Source organism: Mya arenaria, chromosome 10 (assembly GCF_026914265.1).
Source record: "Mya arenaria isolate MELC-2E11 chromosome 10, ASM2691426v1".
Classification (NCBI taxonomy): Eukaryota; Metazoa; Mollusca; class Bivalvia; order Myida; family Myidae; genus Mya; species Mya arenaria.
In genome coordinates this window covers 31,253,699-31,277,681 of record NC_069131.1, presented here as the reverse complement: position 1 = coordinate 31,277,681, position 23,983 = coordinate 31,253,699, and the positions used below count along the sequence as shown (strand labels likewise).

The 23,983-nt window shown below is 33.7% G+C and overlaps 1 protein-coding gene across 2 annotated transcripts in view; it reads right to left on the bottom strand.

Annotated features, from left to right (window-relative positions):
• The window catches only part of LOC128206747 (E3 ubiquitin-protein ligase rnf213-alpha-like), a 93,722-nt gene that overhangs the window by 50,324 nt on the left and 19,415 nt on the right, over positions 1-23,983 (bottom strand). For both annotated transcript variants that reach the window (XM_052909415.1, XM_052909416.1), the window contains exons 13-41: positions 23,890-23,979; positions 20,874-20,981; positions 20,096-20,288; positions 18,440-18,733; positions 17,595-17,877; positions 16,819-17,089; positions 16,324-16,471; positions 15,918-16,135; positions 15,299-15,448; positions 13,786-13,947; positions 12,506-12,667; positions 11,960-12,206; positions 10,741-10,968; positions 10,027-10,171; positions 9,312-9,454; positions 9,019-9,093; positions 8,804-8,910; positions 8,433-8,577; positions 8,138-8,330; positions 7,715-7,958; positions 6,933-7,073; positions 6,158-6,269; positions 5,588-5,738; positions 4,271-4,439; positions 3,604-3,704; positions 3,129-3,326; positions 1,652-1,774; positions 1,081-1,201; positions 574-812 (exon numbers count right to left, since the gene is read on the bottom strand). In XM_052909415.1, coding sequence (XP_052765375.1) covers positions 574-812; positions 1,081-1,201; positions 1,652-1,774; positions 3,129-3,326; positions 3,604-3,704; positions 4,271-4,439; positions 5,588-5,738; positions 6,158-6,269; positions 6,933-7,073; positions 7,715-7,958; positions 8,138-8,330; positions 8,433-8,577; positions 8,804-8,910; positions 9,019-9,093; positions 9,312-9,454; positions 10,027-10,171; positions 10,741-10,968; positions 11,960-12,206; positions 12,506-12,667; positions 13,786-13,947; positions 15,299-15,448; positions 15,918-16,135; positions 16,324-16,471; positions 16,819-17,089; positions 17,595-17,877; positions 18,440-18,733; positions 20,096-20,288; positions 20,874-20,981; positions 23,890-23,979 — 4,961 coding nt within the window. The remainder of the gene's footprint in view (positions 1-573; positions 813-1,080; positions 1,202-1,651; positions 1,775-3,128; positions 3,327-3,603; positions 3,705-4,270; positions 4,440-5,587; positions 5,739-6,157; positions 6,270-6,932; positions 7,074-7,714; positions 7,959-8,137; positions 8,331-8,432; positions 8,578-8,803; positions 8,911-9,018; positions 9,094-9,311; positions 9,455-10,026; positions 10,172-10,740; positions 10,969-11,959; positions 12,207-12,505; positions 12,668-13,785; positions 13,948-15,298; positions 15,449-15,917; positions 16,136-16,323; positions 16,472-16,818; positions 17,090-17,594; positions 17,878-18,439; positions 18,734-20,095; positions 20,289-20,873; positions 20,982-23,889; positions 23,980-23,983) is intronic.

Here is a 23,983-nt window from a genome sequence, read left to right as displayed (position 1 = left end):
CATGAAATGCAGATTGAACATGCATCAATAAATGTTGGGGTTGCCGACTCGAAACGGGATAATTGGATTATAATTATTCAATTTTACACCTCGATGATACAAAACAGAAATTAAAATTAATGATACTCTCAATAATACTTTGACCGATCAATTTCATCCTTGTATAATTCATGTAACATGCATTGAAATCGTTTAGGTTCTCGGTTAAGTTAATACTAAATGAACTAATTTAACCCAATTATCAAGATGAAATCTGGTATGAATCAATCAGACGCTAAGCCACTTTTATAAAGATCGGGGGTGGGGGAGGAGGGGTTGTTTGGTAAAACTTACTGTCATGAATACATTTCAAACAATAACTGTTTTAAAGTTATTCAATGGTAACTAAAATACAAAGATGTGCTTGTGGCAGTCAAAGCAATGGCTCGACTCATCAAATCTGACGTAAGCTCAATATTGGAGTATGTCTTTTATTTGAAATATTTGAAATTAGTATGTGGAACACATTTATGAAATGTTGTACGCAAATGTAAGATGCATTTTTATTTTGAAAAAAAAACAACACGTGCACACCTTCTGTACGGGTTGCATGCAGCCACAATTTTCAGATTTGGAGAAAGATCTAGACGTTTGCCATGTAAAGACCTGTCACACATAATCTCCTTTAAAAGTCCAATTGCTTCAGTGGTGTTTGCCTCGTCGAAAAATAACACGGTGTCAATAGTATGATCCTGTTTAGCATTTTTCCTCGCTAGTTGGTCTGCCTTTTCTACTTTATTTGCAATATCCGCATGCGTTGTACCCCCATGCACCTGAACAGTGTAGAGTATAAAGTAGTTTTATTCATGAAACAATAACTATTAATTATTTTCTAAAAACGAAACGGTTTATCGGGTTTAAGCACATTTCCTACATATATAAACACACGAGTTTCTTTGCAATGTGTATGTGGGCTAATTGTCGTGGCTAAAACGTTATCGAAATCACGCCTGCAAACTAGGATTGCATATATGTTTGCAAACTAAAATGCTTACTAAGCTTCTATGTATTTTGAAGTAGACGTGACAGTAACCAACAAACCTTCATTACAACTGTATTTTGAAGTTCTAGATCGTCTGGAACTTGAAGAGAGCACATGAACTTGATGAGCCGAGTTTTTCCGCATCCTGTTTCTCCCATCACTATCACAGGTATGTCACACCTATAAAGAATACTTTTTGTCACAGTGTATATTGCACTAGCCCGTGGAGGTCAAGAAAAATACTTCCAGAATAAACTTTAAGAAAAGTTTGCATCGTAGCAAAGTATGTATTTCTTTTTTAACCAATTTATGAATAATTAAATCATCATCAGACTAAATGAAAATGGCTAAAGCCTCTCAAATTAACTCTGATTTGCTTGGTTTTCTTTTTCCAAGCGTTTGCCACAACTGTTATAAAGGTGTTGTAAATAAATATATAAACTTTATTTATTGTCTTGCTTGTCTCTTATTGGTCATCCTGTTTCGCTATGGATTTTTTTAATCTTCTGACAATTAACTAGATTACGGTAGCTTTCGGGGGAGGCATTTCTCTTAACTTCCTTATGGATTATTGATACAATTATTTTGCAATAACTTTCATCAAAAAGTACATTAGAACCATTTACTAACTTGAATCGCATGAAGATTGCTAGAATCTTCTTCACATTGTCCGTGGTAAGCTCGTAGGTTGGATCGGGATCTGTTTTCCTTTTACCTCCCATGACATTTATAAGTTTCTCGATTTTCCTTTCCCTGAATATTAAAGTGATGCTTTGGTCACCAGACATACATGTTTATATACTGATATTTAAAATTGTCCAAATCGTGGTCAAACATATTTTTTTAAGGAATATCCGTTGCAAGAAGTGTCTTTTTTATGTTTATCCGAAGGGATTGAATATTCTTTCATCGGATCGTTATGCACAGCAGAAACTGTAGCAGTGAGTTATAATTATGTTCATGTGTTATTGATTTTTATAGCAAAATCATTACTTCAAACATAAATAAAACGCAATTAAATGAAACCAATAACTGACGAGAAATATCATGCTAATAAGAAAAAAAGACTGCATACCGTGACATATGCGTTACCTTAATGAATTGTTACACGAACGTATGTTTTTTCTTTGAAAGTAAAATTATTTTTGTTACTAACATTATTTTAGCAAGGAGTTGACATTTAATGACGATTGCAGATAATCTTTGTACATTTCAAGGCGTTCGAACACTGTATATTAGCTCGACTACTTGTATACTAAACAAGACTTTAATTAATTGAAAATAAGAATATTGTGTTGACTTTTCTTTTATGAATTATGTAACCAAATCTAGCAATACCAAGGCATGTTAAACGAACCAAAACAAGAGTGGTTACAGTCATATGACAAATCAGCTGATCGGGCCTTGTCGGATGGATAGCCATTTTTAGAGGACGAGAGATGATGTAAACAATCTAGGTATCTACTAATAGAAGCCTATTTGTCATTTTGCATTAAATGCATGTTGGGTAATTTAAGGTTATGACCAACATGACCTTAAATGTTTGAGGAAAAAATGTATAGTTATTCACCAGTTCTAGATGATAAATAGGAGTTAATGACTAATATTATTACCAAGCCCCTTTCACAAACATCTTGAACATATATATTTCAGACAATAATTTACGCTGACCTTAAAATTCAATGGTCATGATAAACCTTCCTGCCAATTTGAGGACTTTAGGCCCAAGCAAACTAGTTGGTTTGGTCTACCAACCGACGGAAAAAGCAATCTACCACCTCTTATTCAAAGGGGGCATAGTAAATAATTAAGACACCCCAGCGATCTGGACTATTAACAAGCTATTAACAAGCTACTAAACATGACCGGTCAAAAACTATTTCCTAGTGATTTGTATATAGTTATGTGAAAATAACATTTATAGCCCGTCTTTGATATAAACACTTATGATTTTGTTCTATTTCCGATATGCATTGCAAAAAGATACGTTTAGTCATGTGTGTTTTTTAAAATATCAATATGAACAACTTTTAGATATAAGTGAACAAATGATTGAGTATACAATTTAAACAACAAATACTAACTACTCATTGCAATATTATTTTACCTTGTTAAGGCATCGAAGTCTTCACGGAGGTCAACTTGATTTCGAACGAGGGCAGTATACAATTGCCTTGTCATGATTCTTTCCTCAAGGATGATACCTGTTTGTTGGTCGATAAGATTTCCATTCACTGGGTCAATGTTAAATCCAAGAAAAGTAAAGGAAAACCCATCACTGTTGAAAAACAAGTATGGATGCGGACTGAAAAAGAAATAAAAATTGTGATTTATAATATTTGTAGATTAGTGTTTTTCGATTATGATTGTGTATTTAGCTCAAGGGTGAAAAGTTTGTTGTTTGAATAGAACCGGTTCTTGTGTCCATTTTGACATGTCAAGAGAAAACACTCATACTACGGATCTGTTGGTTGAGAGGTGGTTACATATATTACTCTCAACATTTATGTGATTATAGCGCATCGTTAATGTTTTCGTAGGTTCAATAACGACACATAAAATATTTTCGTCCATATACATACCTGCTTTCCCATTTCCTTCGTAATTCATAAGTTTCTAAATTAAGTCCTTGGTCATCTTTTGACGATTCGTCGCCAATATTAAGTGAACGATTCGAAAAATCCTGTCAATCAAATGTAAATATATATGCAAAAAGCTATGCAAAAAGTAAGTCATATTGATTTGATGCAGTAGTATATCAGAATTGTAATGACTAGCTGCCTTGACACGGATTATCAAAAACTTAAACACGATATTTATTCTGCCGGTAAATATTTGCGTTTAAGTAAGATTTTTTTCCACAAACGTAACACTACATCCAGATATGATCCCAAAACCCAGCTCATGTAAAACAATTTTTTGAGCGGCTTCAACTTTTTCCTTGATTTAATGCCATCCCTTATTGTCTAAATCACATATGTGTTGTAGCGACATATTTGCTGTCGCAGTGGTGTCAAATATTTAAGAAAAATAATCAAAAAGTAATGACAGCTTGTAGCAAGTTTTTGTGAAATGTACAAAAACTTATGTCTGTGATTATTACACCAACATTTATAATAATGTTAAACTAATTGGCTGCAATGAAACGTAACAATCATGTACGAGTGGTAAATTTAACCCACATAGACGGTAAATGGGGAAGCACCGTGGTCAAACTGGCTTTGAAAGAAATGTATACTATTGACCTACCTTCGACATCTGAATCAGAAACTTTAAAACAAATTGACCAAATCCTGGTAGGTCTTCCGCCGCTGCAACACTCACAAATGCGTTATTCTCAAAGCCAATTAGTTGGGTGTTTAAAAACCACACAAAGTGGTGCAATTCTGCCCACGACGGGTTAGGAATTCCACAGTGTCTGTGGAAACGGAAATCTAACTTAATTATATATAAAGACAATTGCATAAATAAAATATAGTTATCAATGGATGACATCAGTTGTGTTGATCTAGATAAAATTTTAATTTGTTAACACCAAAGCAAAATAGTGAACATTATAATGTGTTTCTTAACTGATTTCAAATATCTTAAGCAAACATGCGACAAATGTCTATAAACATAACTGTTAAATTCGTCAAAGACTGGATCAAACCTAATTGAGTAAGTAAGCATAGAAGGTAATATTGACCAAATTTGTGAGTGTGCTGTTGTTTATTGACAGCAGATATCACGGCTATTAACAGTGTGACAACATTTGGCAAACATCGACTGCTAGTTACAGAAGTAAGAAGGCGGACAAAATGAATGAACTAAAGTTATAAAACTGTTACTCAAAAACTGTCAAAAGGTATGATCATGTATATCTTGGGACATTGCATCTGGCAATCGATCTAGGTCAGGATTTTATGCCAATACATATTGTAAAAACAGTTTGAAAGGCATCGATGATAAATCCTTGTTAGAGAGCCGACAATAGAAATTGGGTCAAATTTTGCGATTAAAAAGGTCAAGATTTTATGCCTTCAACAATGAGACTTAGTTTTGTAAAGACTGGATTAAAAATGCTCAAGTAAAGAGAGGGCGAAGTAAATACAGTCAAATTTCGACAACTCAATGGTCGTTACTGCAGCGTTGGTAGTTCGACCAGGCTGAATAAAACTTAATAAAGTTTCGGAAAAATATACAAGATCAAGTACGAGTGAAAAATAAATTTGATAAAGACTTGACAAATCAAGACTCAAAACTCCAGCGGGAATAATACAGTGAAGCTGTCGATCAAAGTTTTGCCGAGATTTTAAACCCAATGATATTGTCACAAACTATGGAAAAGAAATATATAATAAATGCTAAAACATAGAGCGGATAGAGTTAATGTGGGCTAATCAACTGTCATACACTTAGCTGAAAAATGCGTTTGGTAAATATTGGATTTCACATGTTATAGTTTCAGAGCGGGCATAAACAGATCACTCCGCGTAGGGCACTGACGTCGACGATGGTGGCGCCGGACAAAAATAGCTTTATATGACTGCCACAATACTCAGAATATAGCAAAGTACGGTGTACCTGAGCAAAATTTGTAGACATTCCTGGCGTGTCCCGACTGTGCTTATGGGATTGAAATCCACCATTTTTACTTTTTCGTCGATTTGTTTAAGGTATTGGAACGGCCTCTGGAACACATCACTTCGAAATTCCTGTTCATCGAACAGTTGCACTGTAAAACGATAAAGACCATTATAAATAAATGTTGAACTTGCATTCAATTTAAAGCAAATTTGCACCACAAAAGTGAAAGTGGTGGTTCGATATGAAGCCCCGAAATCTATAAAAACCACGATGAATTAATCTTAATAGTAAATAACAAATGTCAATGATTTTATATCAACTTGACAGTAAACATTCATATATCATAACGTTCCAAACAGCCAAGCAGAAAAAACATTTCGGCTCATACCAACCCTTCAACCGTTAATGTATATATGTACACATAATCATCAATAATTGAAAACTATATGTCCTGTCCCGTATCCAGTCGTTGTATTTTTACTGCTAAAGGGACAAACCTTTTACATATGAATTATATAATTGCATTAAAATAAATGTCATTGGAATACAACATAAACGTTTATTTACCTGTTTTTATTTCGCTATCAGTCTTACATTCACTAAGACATTCATTTGGAGACCTGCATATTACTTGGGGTAAAATGCGAAACATCACTTCAGTATATTGCAACTTGTCGTTCTAAAAAAAACGATAAAATCATTAAGCGCTTGTTATCAAATGCTTTTCGGTGATTTATATAGGTGTATCAGTGCAATAAAATCGGTATTTCACTTCGAAATACCATTTGATATTTAGCACACTCTTGCTTCAAAGTTAAACGACAGCGCGCAATGAGTTGGGGCACAATTTGAACGACGTCATTTCCACCATGACGTTGCGTTTAGTTATGAATGCTGTAATTTCGTAGAATCGTAATGTCTTACCAGAAGTATTATGTCCAAGACAACTGTTTTTGCGAATGTGTTGCTATTTATAGAAAAACAAACGTAAAACTGTGTACTAATTGTTTTGGTATCTTTACTCTCTTGATATTCTCTAATCGGATTTATAAAACTTTCATGGAAATATCCTAAACATACGTTTTGTGTGTTATTTTTTGAATAAGGAACAAATAGAATTTTATTAACGCACTCGCTTATCAACAAGGCATCCTAGGTATAATTTTCGGCCTGACACTCGTTTGTGGCCATTTAGCCAGAAAAAGGAGGTTTTGACCGCCTTCTGCGATTTCTCTTTCACCCAAACCTACAGTTTCGCGAGAGATCGTGCCAAAAAAAAGTGTTCAACTCGTCACAAATATAAAAATTGTTATGGAATAAGTAAGATTAAACTAAGACTGACTTTTGCGGTAGATGCCTCTTTTGGCATATGTTCTATCAGATAGATATCTGATTCTGAGCGTCTCCACACTAATCCGGATTCTTCTTTGAGGCAGTTCAAAATTAAAAGATTGAACAGCAAATTATCAATTCCCTCTTGTACCTACAAACATCAAACATATATATTGAAACAATGTTCTTAAAAGTATTAATGTCAACGTAATTTAATTTCGTAATTTCATATGGCTCGTAATAACGCAAGAAGCTCCGAAGATCGGGGCGAAAACAATCACAAGTCATGCCTGGATGGATGATGGACTGCCGGTTAAACTGGTTAATATCCAGCATTACCACGCGCTCAGCATGTGCATGTTAATTAGAGCATGGTAATACTCCGTCATGATTACAAAACAGATATCATAATTATATCAATAGTTGATAAAAAAGAATTGACGTTTAGGTATGACATTCTTTCCGTTTCATTCGTGAACACGGCAATAAAGTAAAAGGATGACAGAATAAATTTGCCTACAACTGAAGCATTTTGCGGGCGTTTTCGACATTTGGAAAAAGCAAATATTTATATATACTATGGACGAATAAAGCATTTTGGCGTTAAGATGGGTTTACATACAAACGCACATGGCAACTTTAGCAAATAAAGTGTAAGATAAAAGGAGTAAATTTTGTTGATTTTTTAAGTTGCCCTCAAACATATCCTATCGTTACGCGTCTGCGAGAGGATAAATGCGCCAGCGGGTTAAATGAAAATGATTTTTTTTTTCAGATGATAGGGTGCCTTACCTCATGTGAGATATCAATATGAAACAATCGAGCAGTCTTTATCTCTGGTCCAGCTGCATGTTTAATAAGACTTCGTGTAACATAGTCCAAATCCACTATCTTCTCTTGAAGTGGTACTGTGACTCTTTTGAACTCGACATGCTTTTGAGTTTCAACATGTGCCCGTAATTTTTCATCAACTCTTTTAACAAACAAACTTTTTCCCACACCAGCTCTTTGCGACAGGACAGCTCTCGCATTTGACCTTTTTTAAGTATCACAACGCAAATATACTAACAAAACACATACCATGCAAGCCACAGTAGTTGATCCAATGCTTAATAAAAAAATATATCTCTGATTACGAGTCCTCATGTACTGTGTTAATATTCGGTGTAATTTTAAAATGTAATAAAATTGTTTGCAATTAAAAATCATACTTACTTTTCAACGTCTACATTTGATGCAAATGTCTGATCCGCGCCCTGTTTAAGCGAAAATTTGGACAGTATATACTGTGACAATTTCACTTCATCAATAGGTATGTCAGCTCGAATGTACTTTTGCAGTGAAGACACTAGAGGAGATCTGTTTTCATTGTCACGTCGGCAGATAATGAAAAGCCTATAGGCGTTGTCTAAAGTAAACACAATAACGGTTAGTTTAGTTAGTCTCAGTAAATCCTAATGTTTCAAATTGAATTAATCTAACTAGATTGTTATTTCTTTAAGATACATACCTCTCTTATAGTTCTTCTCTTGTACGCACTCCTCCAGAAAGTGACCTGCAGCTTCACTGACATCAAAGTCAAGGAGGTCTGCATTGACTAGACAATGCAATTTCCCTTTCTGCTCATTCATTGATCGTCTCAAGAAAATTTCAACCTGAATTAAATGTAATGGGGGGCAATATTTATGTGTTTGTGCTAAAATTCAAATTGGCAACACTAACCATTTAAGTAAGCGTTTTGATCTAAGTCGTTTACTCGAAATATAGTAATAACCTAATATATTTGTGTCAACTAGTTACCACTGATAATTGTCATCTATTAAGTACTGGATAGACTTATCTTGGGAATCATTCAATCAATTTAATAATTGACAATTTCACCTCTTCCTTGTTTGTTGTATGTGTACATAGCAAAACCTCGTCAGCAGATGGAAGCGGTTGTTCAATACTATGCATGTATATCGACAAAGCCGTTGTTAAGGTTTCATCTACAAAGACACATCAATATAAATCAATGGCGTAGAATCTTAATACCTGTCGTCTGCGATTTTTTCAAACAATGGCATGCCGTAAAAAATATGCATGTATTAAAGTACCTGATTTACAAAGGATCACATTAGGTTCGTTTTCCATGCTGTTTGCGGGAACTTCTCTTCTGATGTCAGCTTCATCTGAATTAAATTTGCATAATGATAAAAAAGTATGTGTCAACGATATTTCCCCCCCACACACACACAAGAATGGTTTGTGGGGATACTATTAAATCTTGCACTTAAGCTTTTTGTCTCATTTAATATAAATATAAAATATCAAATCCATTCCTTTTAACCTAGTTTATAATGCCTTGAACTTTAAAAAGGGATATCCGATTAAAATGCATTAACCTAACCTCTTCCTGCTAAGTGCTTGAGTATTATTCCAAGATGCTCTAGGTTCAGGTAATCACTGGTTCCTGTTGAATCAGTGATTGAAGACAGGAAGCAATCCCATAGCTCCTTCAAGGCGGAAATCAAGGCCACGACACCAGTTTTGCTAAAACAAACATGTATTTTTTCTTAAAATCAAACATGAATATTGTTCTAGGAGTTATAAGAGATTCTTCAATTGAAATGTTGAATATATTAGAGACAAATGTTTGAATCCAATTAGAGATAATATAAAATACATGAATGAAAACTGGAAAATCATAAAAAACCGGGTTACCTAAACCTTAAACATGATTTTTTGAAAAGTGTGTAAAAGGTTTCAGTTTCCTCTCGAGAAAAATAATAATCCATACTGTTCAAGTTTTGTTTCAGGTTAGTTATTTAGAAAATATGATTACACAAATCCATTTGTCTTTTTGTTTTAAGTGAAACATCTTGTATAAATACTTGTGAGGGATAAGTTAAGAGAAATACATCCCAATATAAAACGAAAAGTCAATGATTATGTGCCAAAATGTTTTAAATACCCAACCAACCTGCCATTCCTAATATTGCTTCTATTTAAAATTTTAAAAAGTACAGACAAACTGCCTTTAGAACACCTCTACAGAACCTAGAAAAAAGCTTTTACAAAAAGTTAAGACTCAAATGAAAGCAAATATCGCATTTCTAATATACCTGGAAGAATCATATGTTTCGATTTTCGCATTCCACAACGTTGACACAGATTTTTCGCCGGTGCACCATTTTGAAAATTTTATTTCTTCAGCCGAAGGGGTGATCTCTGCTTCTTCATTTTGATTGTCCATGCACCAGAATACCGCTGAAAGTAAAATGACAGCTTTTATTTTCAAGTTATTATTTATAGTTTTCGTGATAGAAGTGAGAAAGGTATTAAAAATGATACCGTCAAAAAAAACCTACTTTCAATGCGAATTAACGACCTTAGTTTCGATTTCAAAATTCGGAGTACAGTAATTTAACGTTTAATTTAAAGGTAGTGTATAAACATGTCTTGATGATGTTATGGCCATACAATGAAATCCTAAAATGGAATCACAATATCTTTCAATTGAGGTTCTTGTTTAATTTGTATTTAGTCTATTTTTGATGTTTTGAATTCCTATTGTGTTTGTTGTATTATTGAAACGGCAATGGAATATAATAAACAGAAAATCACTATATAACACCTTTCTGGTAATATGAATCAGCGTCTTTTCGCGTATTATACGAAAAATATCGGTTTTATACAATTATCTGTCTTGCCGGGTGTTTCTGTATTGTGGTTGCCAATCATAATGTTTTTTTATTGTGAACCTAATAACCCGTTGTATATATTAGTGAACTCAAACAGATTTATGGAACTTTAAAGAGTGCTGTTAACAAAGTTACCGTCGTCCACAACGCATGTTCTTATATCTATTTGTTCATCCACGTATCGTCTTGCAATATCTTCACTCAGTTCTGCAGCTAATAATTTCTCAACAAATTCCTCTCTTCTCTGTAAATCTATTTCGTCTTCTTCAGTCGTCTCGCCTGTTTTTCCCATGTTACGCTGTTTCACTTTTTCCATCGTCTGTATGTCCTTCTTTGCAAGATCCATGGCTTTCACTAAATCAGCTTAATATCAAAACATGTAAATGTTATAAAACTTTATCAATCACAAACATGTTATTTAATTTATATTTAAAATCAATTACCACACGAATTCAGTTCAAAAGTATTTATTTGTTAATTTACATAACCAATCCCTAATTCGTATTGTACATTTTTCTGCACAGTGTGTCTGTATTGTCACTATACCACATATACTAGAAACTAATTGTACTGATGTCTCCGTTTGACTGATATATATATATATATAGCATATCTAGCTTGCTATTCTAGATTCTCCCGAGAACCTATTTGTGTTTATGTATATTTTCAGTGATAAACTTTTGTAATGGCCCATAGCAAATACGATTGGGTTCTATATACAAATATTTAACCTATACAAAAATGCGCCTTGTGTGAGGCTCGAATCACTGACCGCCGGGGTTTTAACTAGGAACGTTACAAACTGAGCTCTCTTGTCACCTTGCATATCTTATCGCAAACTACACTCTTTAATTATTACTTCATCATATAAGTCATCGCCATCAGCAATTGCATAATTAACACAGATATGTTTTGCTATTCTAACGACGACGAAATTTACTAGCCTCGAGTGTTCTAAGCTGATAAACGATACATCTGATCTGATCTAAATTTTAACCCGACCTAAACAATCTTCGCTTTCAACTAGTATATGACTTTTAATACGTGTGCAAATTAAACAAATAATATCGTATCGTCAAAGTATGTGATGAAATACATGGCTTTTCCCTTATGTTTCTACTGCATAAATGACCCAGATATTTAAAAGATGAATGAAGAAAGTAATGTTTGTAGTCGCAATATCGGTACTGGTAACTATATTTATGTTATTGTTAATTATGACCAAGTGGATACAGATTTGGCCATGGAATGGACAAATCTAAATGTGAACAACAAACACTAAGCAACGGTCGATTACATGAGTGCGAAGGTGATTGAAATGAAATAAATAATATGGTGTGATCTAATTGATTACCAAGGCAGCAGTTAGATTTCACATTCGACAATAAGTCATATATTGCCATCAGCGGTGTTTCGCTAGATGATATTTGCACAAGTTCCTTCTGCAGTATCACTAGTTGATCAATGGTGAAAAAGTTCAGGTGAAAATACTTCTTCCGCGTTTCCTTTATGTAGCTGTACCAATGCGCTAGGCAAGATTCCATGTATTCTGCCACAGCGGGAATCATTTTGTCCAAGTTATCTTCACTAGATTGGCGTCCCTTATATAAAACAATGTTTAATCTATTACGTTTCATTCAATTCGATTTACTTACATCTTTTATGTATATAGATCCTTAACACGGTGTGTATAACAAATGGAGAATCAAATAGAAAGTGATGTACACATTAATTTTGAAATTTGAAAAATAATTATTCACATAACATATTCATAAAATAAAATATATGTCCACCTTTATTAGAACAAGTTAAGAAGAACACCAATTGGCTTATGATTAATTACTTATCTACTTATAATTTTTCTGAGACCAAAATTCAGTCATTTCGTAAGTTCTCTCACCCTTAGCATTGGAAGATCACTTTTTTGTCCAAAGCGCATAGTCAAGCAGGTATTCTTGTTTGCGTTGCAACGGAATGTAGCTTTAAGGTCGTTGAAAAGGACACATCCGGCAGAGCATAGTTTAATAAATACGTTTCCGAGACGAACGAGGCTGTTCAGAATCTATCAAAGAAATGAAAGCAAATGTTGCAATAAACCAACTTTATCCCAATATAAGATATTTTAGTAAGCAAAAAAAAAATAAACTTCACCAATAATACTGTCTACAGAGAAAAGATAATATAATGTATATGTACTACACTTATACCTAGTGGTGAATATAATATACTGTATATACTACACTTATCCTTGTTGGCAGATTAATTAAACGTGTATACTACTCTTATACTTGTTTGCGAATATAAAATATTGTGTATACTACTGGCTAATTTAATAGAACTGACTATACTACACTCATACCTGTTGCCGAAGATAAAATACTGCATAGACTACAAATATGACAGGTAATGACGATGATATACTGTATTTATTGCACATATACCTGGCAGTGAAAATAATAACAATGTATAAACTACATTTTTATCTGGTATTGAAGATGATATCATGTATATTTAGACATTTGTAAGCGAAAGCCAACACATAAGTTACTCTGCGTTATTCTCTTTTATTCTTATCTTTATTTAGTAAAAATATGCAGAATCAAGCTATCACCATGCAAAATAATCATGCATCAGTCGTTCGATGTTCCCAAATTCAATCTTGCATTATGATTAACAATTGTCAAACAACCTCTATCTATACAATATCATTACTTACACAATCTTAATTACATGTTTACCAACCGGTGTCCGGTATGTTTAATATTGGGTTTAAATTAGTGCTACCGGATGTGTAAACTCCCTAACACCTCTATATGTAATAGTTGTTTCAAATAGAGCTCGCGATTTTGAGCAAAATAAATTCATTTCCGGTACGGTTTCAAACGGCTTACGGTACGGGCGCACATACCATTTTGGAATCAAACTATTCGGAATCATTATTTTATTGACCCCATTTTCATGATGTTGTACGGATATAAAAATATAAGTAATACTTCAATCAAGACGTCGCGAAATATAACTACATTCCAGAATCTGTGCAATGTATTGTCCACGTTATTTAATAACCGATTTCAATTTATAGATAAATTATCATAATTTGAAATAACTGTATTTTGGACTTTGGCACTTAGTATTGAGCTCTTATCTGAAGTATTTACATCGTTATGCAATTTCACTTACGTCTACAAATTTATCCACGTCGATATTGCCTGCTTCGGATTTCCCCATAACAAGCATCAGTCTGCTTTGAAGGTCTTCTACCTCGGAATATGAGTACGTCTTCGTTTTTTTGGTTTCCTCACTTTTCGGGACAATAAGTTTTAACACCTTTTCGACTGTCAGCTGTTAAAATATTTCAATATTGATGAGCGATATTAATAATTTAAACACGTAAGTACTTATTGTATCAATGCGAAATTAAAAGGTCAATGCATGCATTTTTATATAACCGGTCGGGCAAATACTCTAAATGATAATGCCTGAAGAAAGTGGTCTTGGTGTACCTCATAAAGGGAATACTAACAGTCAATTGGATCAAACTGGATAAGATATCAACATGATATATTTTTGGCCAATTCGCACATAAACGCAATTCGATTGACCAACAGTAAGTATTGACCTATACATAAATATTTTGCTTTTACTTTCACAAAACCAACAAATGAACCAGCTGCTGGTCTCTAGCCAAGCGTAATTATATTGGCTTTCAACGAAGCGATACAGCTCAGTATAAAACAAATCAGTATAAAACAAAATAAAGACATTAAAACTTTCAATACAGCATTGTATCAGGGAGATGCGGCACTAAATTACTTTAACGGGATTAAGTTGATTTCATGTCGGCACAAGTATGTACTATCTAACGTCATATGGGAGCGCCACATAGCTTTTCAAGAAGTTATTGAATAAATCATCTTTGAATGGCAGGGCAGTGTACTTTTATGACATAGTTCTATAAGGAGCGGTGTCCCTACAAGGAATAACTAAATCAGTTTGTTGTTTAGACCCCCCCCCCCTTAGTGGTATGTGCATGTTAATACTTTTTGAACTGCATTTGAACAGTAGTAATGCTTGCCCTTCAACATGGTAGTTGAATATAAATGAGGATTACAACGGAAATCATGATTATTAATAATGATACAGATTCGAGAAGAAAATCCTCCAGCTTAGATGGACACAAACAAAGTTACACTGATTTCTATCTTTTTCGACTTCACAACCACATACTGCTTAAAAGTTTCATACCTGTACTAACCATAAAGCAACGTTAGAAAAAAGCTTATAAAGAATTCACTGAATATTCAAAATGGTACTTTAAGATATAAGTAATACACAATGTATTTTCAATATAAAATAAACAATAAGGGTTAGTCAGTCATTGCATAAAGTGCAATAGTCACAGAACATTTGATTATAGTTAAAACATAAAAGAGGGATAAACGTAAACATTCCAATTCCAGGCATGTTTTCGTTAAGCTCATAATATATTAAGACGTTAAAATTACTTAACGAAAACGCATTTACTGCACGACCAAACACGTCATTGAAATATATCAGTTATCACTAATATTGCAAATGAGAAAATTGGATAACACAAATTAGTACGTGCCTTTCGAATTTAAACGGGTTTTAAGACTACTTTTACGAAAATTATTGGTTATGCATCATTTGTAATAAAACACAAACACTTTACCTGGTGGAAGTAGCCCTTCATTCCATCGGCCTCCAAGACGTACTTGCCTTCTTTGTTTATCATTTCAGCCTGCTTCAGTGATGTAGTTTCCACAGCCCCGTGTGTTTTGTGTATCTCTTCTAGCCATAGTAGCTCGCGACTTGTATCCCGCTGAAAAATACCGGTAACAATACGGTGTCTTTTAACTAACAATTTAAATTGCATCACTACCAAACGGTTGAACTCGTATTAACACGAACATATTACTAGTTTTATTATATCAGTAAGCTTTGATACGTCTCGTATACTGCTGTTTTAAAAATGTAAGATTTTAAGTAAATATTTAATTAAAAATTGTAATAGATTCATGACAAAGAGCAAGAACAATCTCATTTCATATAATACATAAATAAGTGTTTCATTTTATTTTTGTTTCGCGTTTTTTAACCGCTTTACTGAAACAGTCTTGAAACCGTGATTCTTGGTTTGTGATTGTTTGTTTTTGTGTTCTATGTCGTTGGCGTTTACCCTGTTAAACGATGTTTATATATAAGCTTTATGCTACTGAGCTTGTTTCTGTAGTTTTTCATATACATATTAATGCAAAAACATAATTCATCAACTTAACATATTTTATTACCAATTGCTCCGGTAGTTTTGGGTTTTTATCTAAGTTTTTCCAAACTTCTTCACACTTTTCAATAAGTTCCACGTAACCAAAGTCTTCTTGTATATGAAACAACAGCGGGGCATATCCAGTGGCTGACGAATGGAGACACTGAACTTTTGTGATGTTTATTGGCACCTCGCCAGCAGACATCATTGCGAGATCAACAAAGACGTTCAAATCTCTTCCTCCTAGTAAGTATTATAAATAGTGCAATACTCAACGAATATGTTTTTATTTCAAAATTTACCTTTGATTCTGAATTATTCAACACAATTTGAAATATTAATGCAGCTATTATTGAAAAAAAATCGTTTAATTTTAATGTTGAAAATGAATTAACATTAGTTTCATTTAATGAAATAATGTGTAATTTTACCTGATCCCATCGAGTTGCGAATCCATTGCACGGCTTGGTAACATTCAGCATAAGCCTTCAGGCATCGTGTCTTTTTGTCATCTATCTGCTCGAGAAATTCCGGAACTTTTGGTTTTCGCCATTCTTTCATTTTCAGATTTGTGAAATTCTGAAACCAAAATGTTAGTGTTAAAAGAAGGTCCATGTATAGCTACGTCAGCTGAACGTACAGTGAAAACAAGACGCAACGTCTTGTACCATGAAATAAGATTATAGTTGTGACACATGAAAAGCTGTTTACAGAACGGCATATACGCATTTTCCATAGCAATAGTCATCGTTTAGATGAAGTGCCTACGGTATATTTTAAATTAAACGGGTCTTTAACGCGTAAGTTTCTTGCACGGGCTCAACAAAATTGATAAAAATGATAGTGGGTATGTTAGTAACCTAAAACCTAACTGCAATTACAATACTTAAAAATGTTGTTGTTTTTTCTCATTTTTGAATACTTGCAGCAACAAGTTCATCGATTTCCGTGAAATTTCCACGTAGATTGTTTTGCTGCTTTATTTCATTCAGAATTTCAGCGCCTGTATTGCAGGTATCCAAATGTTTCTTTTCCAAAAATTGTTTAATTCTTTCATCAACTGTAGACTTCGGAATGCCGCACATCACAAGCTCATCCTGTATGATGGCAATATCATTCTGAAGAGGTTGTATGTATTGCTCAAACTCGCAGAATTCTACATTTCCTGATGCGATAGAGTCCTTTATGTAAATATATCTAAAATATAACAATAAACATTTTTTTTCATACCCTGGTATTAAAGAAACATTAAAATGAAGGACGAGAGCAAACTTTTATTTAAGCAAATTAACAGCAAACATTTCATTTCACATATCAACGGCAGATGGTTTAATGAAAATATTTAACATAAACGTCCTAATTCTAGCAGGCAGCATTAGTCAATTCACTTCTGTCCTCTACTTACTTATGTTAACAAATAAGCATTACTTTGAAACAGATTGATTGAATACTTCTAAATGATGTTATATATAAGACAGTAATGCTGTATATGCTAGATAACAACACCTCGCAATTGCCTATTTAAGTCCATAAGAATACGGGCGGGCCACACATGAAAAGATTTGCTTGACGCAAACATGAGCAAAGTGAACGTGCCATGTCTAATATGGATATCTCTTAATTGAGAGAAATCATTTTCTTGAAGAATTGGTAATTTTATTTATTTATTTTTTATTTAAAGTTTGATCCATATTAAACATACCTCTCTGAAACAGGTTTCCACAGGAGTTCCAATATTTCCCGAATAGACTTCACCTCCTCGGAGATTTGACTACACATTGCAAACCACATGTGTTCGAATATTCTGCTTTTCGAACGTTCTGTTATATTTGGCAAAACATCCAACAGCTCCTTATCAACACCAATGTATGTCACAGTTTGCTTACTAGATGTTCTGTCGTCTACAGTCTGGGTTGTGCACAATTCGTCTAAGAATGAATCTTCTGTTTGTTGTCTAAGAAGTTGAATGATACAATTAACGGCCTCTAGAATAGAAGAGACATTTTCCTTCATAAATTACAATGTAAACATAAATCGGAGATAAAATGTAAGAATAGGCTGTTACCCTGTTTCGGTACGGAGATTAAGGTAACCACTTCTAATATGTTTCGTTTATTTTTTTTTTCTTTCTTTTCTTCATCCATGTTGATGTTATTTCGATTGTTGTATTATCAGAACAAAAACTCAAAGTAACGTTATCCTGCGACTTAACACTATGACAAGAAATGCCATATTCAGTTATTTCTCAAGCCCTACAAACGATTGCTTAAATAGTTGGTCGATACCTGCAATTCTTGAACATAACAAAAACAATATCCGTCGCGGAGACACGCAAAAACTCTGAGACAAAATAAAAAGCATGTTAATGCATGATTTTAATATATGCCATTTTTTCCTCATATTTCCTCATATTTACTTTTAACATCTTACTACGATATCTTGTCAACAATTGCAAAACGCATGCTTTATATCATATACTATCATGTAGTATAAGTCTAACACGGAGACGCTTGTAGTCGCTATGAAATATGTTTGATAATCATTTACCTTTTACGTTCTCACAATGTTGCACAAATATTTTCATCTGATCCTTCTGCAGTTTGCACACTTGCAATTCTCTCGATCGTAATTCAATTGTTTCTTCCACTGACGCACTGTCCATCTCACAGATGAGAGAAATGACTTCAACAAGTGTACCTTTTTTGGAACACATTATTTCAAGCATATTTAGTCTGATGTGTCCAGACAAGAGCCCATTCCATGCTTCTCTCAGAACACCAATTGATTCAGATAGATGTTTATGGTTATCTTCACCAGATAGAAGACCACTCGATCCATTTCCTGGAAGATACAGAATATTAATAAATGGTTTATCTATGCGAACAAGGTTAAAAACAACACTATAAAACTATAAGCATATGAACTTAACCTCGACGTCATCATCATCATCATCATCATCATCATCATCATCATCATCATTAACAAGAACAGCAACTTGATCATTGCTGGGTTAGCTTTTCGCATAAATATGTCAATTGGGGCATAGATGTGTCAGGTTTTAGACATCAAACATACCTCAACGTTATAAATAATACGCTAATTTGTACATCTATGTCTTAACTGTTGCTGTCTTCAGACATATGCAGCATTCATAAAGGTAGATGGAATAAATAGAGGATACTTGTTTATTTCAGTGTAAGATCGTATTTTATTTCACGAGTGTCATAAAGAAAGCGTAGCCACGACTGAAACTATTGTTTTTCTCTGATCTAGATTTAAATAAAACACGATCTTACACTGAAATAAAAAAATCTTTTTTGCTTATTTTCCGAGATATATACTATTTTAATATATTTTCTGAATTACCCCCTTTCCAAAAAGGGTGCTATTTACGCAGCTACCCGTAAGACGCCCCTCATGCAAAATTATAGCTGGTGAAGTAGCTGTCAGTTTTCTATTTCAGGTTTGTTGAGAAAATGTTCACTGATATTCTTTTTTATAGTTTATTATTCGCTCGTTTTTGTGCAACGATTTTATGAACAGTTATCAATGAAGTTTTACAAGTGCATCTTTGTACCAAAAGATAACGAAACACTTTTATTTTAGGTGAGGCATGAATACATGACCAAATTATTACGCCGCCATTTATTGAATGAAAATTCGAAAGATCGAATGTGTTAACAAACCAATTACAATATTATGTATGCTGTACAACTGAATAAGATTAATTAATGTGTAATTACACCTACAGTAAAATATGGATATATAACAAAGTCATGATAAAGATAGTTTGATATGATTGGTCCAACAGAACAAACCACCGCAAAATGCGGAACGAGTATGCCTTTTGCATTGTAACACAATGCCGCCGCCAACGGCAGGCAATGACATTAAAGAAAAGCATGGCTGTAGCAATTATACCGTGATATGGCGCCGCTAAATAATAAGGTAAAACCCTACGGGTACAGTAGCATATAGTAAATTTAGTATTACAGATGCACATTATATAAAAACATGAACTTATGCTTTTAACATAAATCAATGTATCTTATATATTAATGTTCAACAGGACAGCATTAACTATGATGAGCAAATGAATGTTTTAAAAAAAAATAAACCAAAGTTTTTAATACCGACTATGTTTTATGTGTAATGTAAACACATTATCGACACCATACATTGTTTCTAAATGTACGTATTTACCAAGACTTCTGTAGAACAATTTCATTGCAGGCCATTCAAGTCCATGTTGCAAAATTTTCAAAGTCCTGTGTGATTCTTCATTTCCGACACGTACTTGCCATTGTTCTGTGAAATGGTCTGACAATGTCTGTTGGACAAGCTGCATTTGCATCGCTTGAAAGTTTCTCACATCAACTAATCCGTTCAAAACGACCTGCAATTTCAAAAAGGACACACTCCAATACTTACAACAACCATTTACATGCAAATATTTACATCTCAACTTACATTCCTTAACTGAACTGCCTTTCGGCAATTGAGTTTATCAATTGATGAACACAACATCTTCGGATATGTTCGGATCAGACTGTGTCAGTAAGTCCCATAAATTATAAATCAACATTTCAGAAAGTGTTTATTTAGTATATTTTAAACGTATTGTTGCCAAAAGTGTATCTATTTTAAGTTTAAAAGTGATTTCAAGTGGTTGATGTTTTTCCCGCGTTATTGTGACGTCATTTGAAAAAATGTTTCAGGTTACATTTGGGTAGTTCTATTTAAAGAATGGGTAAGAAAGGATTACATAATTGTTGAATGAAATAATGTACTATTGGTGTAAATATAAGGAATTAATTGATGCAATTATCGGGAATATAAACGGGATATGAACGGCTTCGGACTCCACACACTTTGACAAGCCCAATTGCGTTCATTCCCCGTACTCTTTCAATTCATTCCTTAAATTAATCTAGTTTGCACTTGCCACTATAATTCTTAAGCATATGTATATATTATATACTTCGCATGTTATTTCCGTTAAAGTCGTTTGAAGTTCATTGCTGAAAGTTTCTAGATCGCTGCAAAACACTTTCAACAACACATGCTCGTACCCGCGGACGGTCATGATCTGGAAAAGAAATAATGTTTTGATAATGATACCGCATTAGCAACATCTACAAATTACCAATGATTTTTTAGAACTTTTAATGTTTTCGAAACGGCAAAGAAAATGTCCATTGATTGTTGAATCACGCTCGTTGCCGATAACATTCAGCTGTAAGATGCTATAATGTATGGCAAATGCAATGTAAAAACTAAAACATTTTTTGTTCTAAATGTTCAACCGGTTGTGTTATTTTTGTAACAATTAATATCTAGTTTTATCTCAAATAAAGCACATAAAAGAAACAATACTGAAAATCCAACATAACGCACACTTGGCCTAACACAGATCTTACAGGGAATGTTGAGAAATTGCAAGTGTTTGTAAAAATTATGATTTACATGAAACAACACCAATTCGTCATTTCTATTTCATGCCAATTATTCAATTAAAAATGATTTTACCGTGAAAAACCAGTTGTTAAAAAAATTGTTGATTCGTTTGACAGATTTAACATATCGACAATGGCTAAAAACCTATTTCATTTTGTTTTCTAAGTATACTCACTAACATTAAAAAGCGCATCAAAATATTGCTTATTGCTTATACTAATATCAATGAAATTTTACTACATACAAATAACTAAATTTCACTTTAAAGCTGCAATTTCACAGACTTACCATTTTTACAACTTTTTTTTTATTTTTTTGTCTTGGGCAGAGCAAATTTTTGTGTAAATATCTGCAAACCAAATATATCAGATTGCTGACAACAAATCAGATCTTAAATTTTCATATTTCCGTTCGAAAATTAATGTTTTATGGCTTAAACCGTTACTAACGGTTTAAGAAAAATGCATAAAACATCAATTTTCGCAAAAATAAAAATCTGCGATCTAATTTTTTGTCGGCAGTCTTATTTACTAGTTTCCATAGATTTTCGCAAAAATTGGTTCGTTCCAAGACAAAAAAAGTTGTCAAAACGTTTAATCTGTGAGAGTGTAGCTTCAATTGGGCTTCATTTATAAGATAATCAAACAGAAAGGGACCAGTGTTACCAGTATTCATGGTGGGTGCATTTATCCTTTTTGTACCCATGTGAAAACCATTATAATGGGTGATGCATTCCTTTGCCCATATTTTGGTGATACGTAGCTAAGAAGCGATAGTATAGCAAATAAGTAAAAAAGTAATCAAGTTTAACTAGAAGTTATTTACTTAAAAAAGCTAAGAAAAATCATACAAATTAACAACATGATAAAACACATTGTTAACAAACTTTTTTTGTGAAGAATAGTTAAGGGTCATGGTCCAAATTATGTTGTATGGATTCAAAATTACTACATGTATTATCCGCCATTTTGATTGAAATTTTAACAACAAACGAAAGATTATCTGAGCGGATTTAGTGAATTCCGTATTGAACTGACACGACTTTAATACTATGCACCAGTCAATTGTAACCACGGCCCCTCCAGGTCCGGGGAATAACGGGGACTTTGACTTTCGGCCGACTTTCGGACTAACTGATGGTAAAATCCCTGCCAAAAGCCCCCGCTCCCCAGGGACCCTTAGTAAGGCACATTTCCCTCTATATTTGGTACAAAACCACTGCATTCACCCGGCACTGCGGGCCACCGAGAAGGTAAAAAACGGCCCTTTTTTCCCGGCTATCCCCGGTATACACACGGACCTTGGGGGCCGTGTTTACAATTGACTGATGCATCATATAGGGGATATTATGATATGTCGCTTTTCTGATGACCTGTATCAAGTCGAGTCGGTGTGTAAAAACGTATCCGTCGAGACCGCAGGTCGAAACTAATACATGTCTACTCACCAGAAAGGCGTTTTATCGTAATATTCCATTTATTATATACCTGCATACCGTATAAATGTGTTACGTACTTTTGTGTATTGAAGTCAAGGGAGGCTACTTCAGCGAAACGAATCCAAAGTTACAGAATTCACTACATTGCGCAAAATGAGAAGGACATGTTTTAGATCTTAGCAAAATAAACAAACTGTTGATACGAAAACAATCACAAATGTCACAGAACAAAAAAAAAACGGTACTTATTTAACGAGTGTAGACTAATCGTCATTTCCTGCATACGTTACGCTGCCATTTTTAACAAAGTGAACATTCGCAGGATTTTTCACGATCATTATATGCAGAATTGAGGGAAGTTCGTGAGTCAATCGCTATTTCTATCGATGACACGAATTCGTCTTCTTCTTTGTATTTGCAAGCTGTTCATGTTCATGATAATGCTACAATTTATGAACTTTGAAATGGGAAACATCTAGATGTCTAGATACTGATAGATTGGAAGTGTTCTCTGCTTCGACCTTTGTGCTTGTCCTCATGTTTCTTTGAAGAACCATGTTCCTGCATATTTACATGCTTCTGGAGCGTGAGGAAAGTTAGATATTCTATGTATTAATTATTTCATATAAAAGTGGACAGGTTTTTTCAAGCTATTTTTAGCAACGCAAAAGTAGTTCCGAGACTTAAAACACAAGGTACTCGCATGATATGGAATCAGAAAACCGACAGTATGGTGATACGGATTTATCAATACGGCGTGCTTTATTTTCACTGTTGGATATGGTAACGGAAATTGATAGGCATATAATAAATTAATATATCATACTTTTACATTTATTACTTAAAGCACTAAATACATAATGTGTCGCTATATATAACATATTTTAACGACATTCTTTTATTACGTTACGTCAAAAGTTGTTACAATTGTCAAGCAGTTATACATTAAAGTATAATGACATTATGCAATTATTAAGCAATCGCATTTTCTATTTCCTGAATTCTTGCCATATTTATATATTGTATTAACAATTAATTTGCATACTTCTTTATTCATACTGCATTCAGACAAGGTTAAACTTTGACAAACTAAACCACTTACCTCTTTTGAAATTTCTTTTTTTATTTCTGTATTCCAGGCTTCCTCTGCATTTTCGAACAACGAAATTTGACATATGAAGCTATCACACATCTGA